At 34.3% G+C, this 6,303-nt stretch overlaps 1 protein-coding gene across 1 annotated transcript; it reads left to right on the forward strand.

Moving 5' to 3' along the window:
* The first annotated feature begins 1,002 nt into the window (after positions 1-1,002).
* chchd5 (coiled-coil-helix-coiled-coil-helix domain containing 5) lies at positions 1,003-3,527 on the forward strand. The gene is made up of 4 exons (XM_079820317.1): positions 1,003-1,096; positions 1,412-1,552; positions 2,499-2,650; positions 2,762-3,527. Coding segments are annotated over exons 1-4 (321 nt in total). The 5' UTR covers positions 1,003-1,094; the 3' UTR covers positions 2,788-3,527.
* The last annotated feature ends 2,776 nt before the right edge of the window (positions 3,528-6,303 follow it).

Below are 6,303 nucleotides of genomic sequence, written 5' to 3' on the forward strand. Positions count from 1 at the left end.
TATATTATTTTTTTATATATATATATATATATAACTATATAACTATATATATATATATATATATATATATATATATATATATATATATATATATATATATATATATATATATATATATATATATATATATATATATATATAAAATAATATATATATAAAAGAAAAGCGCATATATTTAAATATATATATATATATATATATATATATATATATATATATATATATATATATATATATATATATATATATATATATATATATATATATATATATATATATATATATATATATATATATATATATATATATATATATTTAAATATATGCGCTTTTCTTTTACTATCACGTTGTTTTTGAGATATATCATTATATTGTTATATATTTTATATATATCATTATATATATATATTACACGATTATTGATTTTAGTTAATAAAATACATAAATAAAATAGTCTAGCTCCAATATATTTTTTATATTATAGATGACTTTAAACAAACTGTAGTGTAATACTTAATGATATTAAATGCAAATGTAAGAATGATATTATATTGAAATAAATATATTAATAGATAGGTGGCATCCTTTCCCCATTTTATGGTTGAAGCAAATCCATACTTAAAAGTGACAGCCAGGGTTTTTGACACTACAGGTGATTAAGATCCCTCTGATGGCACATTATCTCCTTTCCTTTCGAATGAGTGTATCATGATATATTTTTTATTATTTTGTTTAGGATCTTCTATGTGTAGTATAAGAAAAGTTATTCATTATTAATTTTATTTTCATTATTGTTCTGAAATGTGAATTCTTCAATAAATATTTTTTTTTAAATATAAATAAATAAATAAAAATTTAGAAACAAAATATACCGAGAAAAAAAGAATGTTTTTTAATTATTGTGCGTAGCGTAGAGCCACGCCTATTCTTTCACGCTATCAGGGAAACGACCAATAAGATCAGGGTAAGTGTAAATATTGACCAATCGAATTCCTCCGGCGGGAGCGCGCCCAGCGCGGACGTTCTCTTTGCACATGTGCGTGATGTGCCGTCTAGAGTAACCTTCACGAGACTGATATTCAAAGGTGTTGAGCATGTAAGTAGTGCTGATTGACAGCTGTGTGTTAAATACTACGAGTTGAAACATGTTGTGTTGTGTATTATATTTGTCAATCTTGCGCTTAACGACAAGAGCCTGGTAGCAAACCGAGCTATGTTTGAACTTCATTAGCTTAAATGAACAGTGCATTGAATGAGCTAGAATGTTTGTTTATTTTGTAACTATTAACTTTATTTGACAGATTGTCATTGTCCGTCTTGTTAGTCCTTCTTGTAAGACGGTCACCTGCAGCATTCATTTGTTGAAAATTGCATTTAGGCTAATGAAACACATTTAACTGCATGATGACAGGGAGGCAGCAATGGCCATCACCACTAAATACTGCCAGAAGGAGCTGGAGGAATACGGTGGCTGTGTGGTGTCTCATCCAGCATCCTGGCAGGAGAAGTGTCTGGACCTGAAGCTGAAGGTGGCTCAGTGCACTTCATCACAGTATGTGTGCAGACAAATGCATTTCCATTTCTTTTATTCTCTTTGCCATGCAAAGCTATGTATTCTTATTTACATAACAAATTGATGTGTCTTCAACTTCTAACACTTAATTCTGTCCCAGGGGTTGGTTGAGTTGTATTAAAATGAAAAGATTTGTGTTATACGTAGGTCACATTAAAACGTTGTTTTTAACCATTGGCCAAGACTTAGATCTATAACAATCTATAATGAAAATATAATCATTTAATAGCAACTACCCCACAGGTATGCCATCACACAGAATAAACATATGAAATATATGAGACATGTGATGATGTCTAAAGCAAAATAAAGAAACATCAGGCTTGGGAACAGAATGTTATATTTTTATCTCACATTTAGCTGTATTTTGTCAAAACAATATGATTTAATTATGCATACATATGAAATATTAAGACTGTCATTGTATTTCAAAAATGTTTAAATTTGTACTTGAATAGTATTAAACAAAATGCATAATTTGAGATGTGATGCAGTAATACTGTGGTATAAATGTTCATGACTAGGTACAATTGAATGCATTAAATGTATTTCTCCTGAGATGTATATCCACTACACACACACACACACACACATGTTGTGTTTTCATGTTTTATGGGGACTTTCCATAGGCATAATGGTTTTTATACCGTACAAACCGTATTTTATATCCCCCTACACTGCCCCTACCCCAAAACCTACCTATCACAGGAAACATTCTGCATTTTTCCATTTTCTAAAAACATCACTTGTGGGGACATTTTGTCCCCATAACGTGGGTTTACCAGGCCACATACACACACACACACACATTGTTCGTAGACAAATAACTAGTGAGCATTCACTTTTCCCTATAACTGATGAAACCGACTGTTTATTTACTTTATTTATGATGTTTTCCCCCTCTTTCTCTTGCATCTCAATGCAGTCCAGTGATAAGGAAGATCCGAACGGACTGTGCCGGTGAGTTTTCAGTGTTTGAGAGCTGTCTGCGAGAGAACCAGAGCTCTGCCGAAGCGTGTCAACCTCACCTCGCTCGTTTCCTTGGCTGTGTCGAGAGCGTCAACCTTTCAGGAATAGGTAAGAAGTAAAGTCTGTGTGTTTGTATAATGCTATAATCTGATACGCAGCTTGAATTTATGATAATAGTACAATGAATTTTAAATATTTATATAAATTTTTTTCCAACAGAAAATGCTGCGCCTCAGCCCACATAGATGTTTTTGCCATTGTTCTGTCTAATGATGACAATAGCACAGGTGTTTTATACTCAACACTGGGACGAAATGGATATGGAAATATTATATTTGAAGAACTGGAACGCAGACACACACACAACAGACCTACATCTTTTGCACACATTTCCCCCCCCAAACTGTTTAATGTGATATTTGATTTTTATTTTGTTTTTGGAACTTTTCACACTATTTATGTGGTAAATACTTTTAAAAAAGTTATTAAAACATGACATTTCAATAAAAATATGCATTTCTGTTTTTATCTCTACAGCTCTCTGCTCTTTTGAAGATTGTGTCCTAATTTAGTAACCAAATCATTTTGTTTCACTGTTAAATCCAAAAATGTTTTTCCATACAGCAATATGAAATTCTTCTGTGAGAATCTGATCACAGTGGATTAGAGAGATACAAAATTATATTTTTTAAATAATGTTTTGTAAGAAAAAAAGAGAAAACCCCCTACTCAAATCAGTATTCTTATAGTGAGGGGAAATTTTTGATTCTATAATTATATTTAGACGAACATGCTGTTTTCTTTTTACCATATGTGAGTATTTATGTCTCAATTCTTGAGTCTTTACAGGGACTTTAAGGTAGCTTCACCTGTCACTGAAACATGGATTCTTTTTATATCTATATTAATGTTCTCTAGTGCAATGGAAACGCGATTATCTGTAATAATTAGTGCTGTCAATCAATTAAAACAACAAATTAATCACAAATTTTCCCTGTAATTAATCACACTTAAACGCATGCTAGTAGTTTTTAATATTTTTATATTGTAATAATTTTTTTAGTGACTCTCCAAATGACTGTAGAAACAACTTGTAATTGCATCTTATGAATGAAGGCCAGTATCACTGCTACTAATACTGTCTATGAAATGTATTTTTAAAAACGTTAATGATGGACATTCATTACAGTATAATCAACATTTATTAGGCTTTAAAAAAATATCTTTGAATTTAAGTTAACTTAAAACAATCTTCATTTAAAAAAATTATAATAAATGTCATATTTACCTGTGGCCTTCCTACCAAAGTGAATAAAGTTATCAAACACCTTTCTTAACAGCATAAATTGTAAATGAAATATAGATTAATCCTTAATAAAGCTAAAATTTTCTCTTTTACCTTTGATTAAAGGGGTGGTAAACCACGATTTCACTATTCTAACTTTAGCTAGCGTGTAATGTTGCTGCTTGAGCATAAACAACATCTGCAAAGTTACAACGTTCAAAGTTTAAAGCAAAGGGAGATATTTGCTTTTAAAGAAATCCATTTCTAAGAACTACAGCAAACGGCCAGTAGGCGACTACACACATTCCTCCAGGGCTTGCTGACATCACCAGCCTCAATATTTACATAAACCCCTCCTCCGAGAATATTAAATAAGGGGGGGGGGGGGGGGCGAGGCCAATTTGTATCGCTGTTGTTGTGGTATAGTGGTATAGGCTGGAGTGGTGTTGCTGCAATGCCGACGAAACACTGTTATTTTCATCCGGATTGCAGGTCTGGGGATGGGCGTTTAACATACAGCATGTTATATGCATGTGTTTGAGACAGAGGGGAACAGGTCGCAGATATATGCTGCCCATCATAAAGCACGAGTCAGACAGGGGTCGGAGGAGAAGACTGGAAAATGTGACATAATGGACAATATTCGTCCGTTGCAATTCATGAGCAGCGGTTCAGCGAGACAAACACTGCCAGTGTGAATCATGCACGACGGGCGCGCCTCCCGCTGCACATTTCACGGAGGAAAACTTACACAATCTTCGCGAGTTCAATGCATGATTTGCACAACGGCTTGTCCTGAAAGATGGATTTAAAAACGAGCTGTTTACAGGCCACAACCTGTAAGTCTGATTTATTTTTCGTCGATGTGTTTTCCTGTAATAGGTTAATTGTACGTTGTAGCAAGGAAGTAAACAGATGACAACGCTGTTCTGCAAACCAGTCTGTTAAATGCTCATTCATACTTAACGTTATCCGACGAACACCTAACGTTACAAACACTAACGTTAAAATCTCAACAGCGAACTTGGCATTAGTGTAAATGATTCTTTGATTAGAGCTTTTATGTATTGTTTATCTACAGGCATGCTAAACATGGTTCGGTGTGTGATTTGGCCACTAGTAAAGCCAGTGTTTAGTGTTCGTTTTGGGTTAATAGTTCTTGCCACAGATATTTGGCTATAATCGTTCTAAAAATACAAAAGTGCCATTCAGTAGCGATCACTATAGATCCTACTCACTATAGATACTCTTGAGTACTGAACAGGTTCTGCTCGATCATCTTCACTAAAATGTTCTGGGTCTGATCCGGGCTCAGATTGGTATGGTTTTATTGACGCCATTGTTTCTAATACTGACCAAAGCACAGCCTCCAGGTAAGGGGCGAGGCGTTTCCGATAAACGTGCACTAGGCGGTTAGCGAATCACAACACACTGGGCCAGCTGACCAATCTGAGCCCATTGCGTATTTTTGAGGGACTGGCTTCATACAACCCGGAAACCATCAGACCGTTTTACAAGGAGGGACAGAGCAGTGTAGAATAAAGGTCAAATATATGAAAAATAATGCAATTTTTTTAAGAACGAAGCATGAACACATGTTACAGTGCACCCCACAAACACAATCAAGCCTTCAAAATAATGTGTTTTACCACCCCTTTAACATTAATGACAGACGTCAAAGCAACTGGTTTATTAGGCTGCTGTCACTTTAAGATCTGTTTTTTTTTTCTTTCTCACAACTTATCATTAAAGACGTTATTTAACTAATTTAAAGGGTTAGTTCACCCAAAAATGAAAATAATCTAATTTATTCCCTCACAACCATAAGACCTCTGTTCATCTTTGTAACACAAACGAAGATATTATTTTTGAAATCCGAAGGCTCAGTGAGGCCTCCATAGAGACCAAAGCAATTTACACTCTCAAGATCCATTAATGTACTAAAAACATATGTAAAGCAGTCCTTGTGAGTACAGTGGTTCAATATTAATATTATAACGCGACGATAATATTTTTGGTGTTTTTTTTATTATGTCTCTCACAGTGGACATGCACCTACGATGACAATTTCAGACCCCTCCATGATTTCTAAGTGGGAGAACTTGCAAAATAGGGTGTTCAAATACTTACTTTCCTCACTGTAAGTCAATGGGCTGACTCCCTGATCAGTGCCCTGACTGAACTAGGGAGATTGAGCAGGAGCGCGTATCACGTAGTGAGAAATTCACAGACCAATCAGATGTGGTTTTCGGCTGAAAACTTTCGCGGTTGGTTAGTTCTACAAAGGAAATGTCCATATTTGGATTAGACAGCACTGTGTGTGAGACTGAGAGCTTTATAATGATACCAAGCATGACATGTTTCTGTGAATGGAGACGGCACGAGAGCTCACGCTAGAATAACTTTTGATGATTTCGGATAGAAATCTAAAGGCGCACGTTGACAAAATATGAAATAACTACCTTAATGTGTAATG

This window comes from Gobio gobio (genome assembly GCF_949357685.1).
Source record: "Gobio gobio genome assembly, chromosome: 1".
Taxonomy (NCBI): domain Eukaryota; kingdom Metazoa; phylum Chordata; class Actinopteri; order Cypriniformes; family Gobionidae; genus Gobio; species Gobio gobio.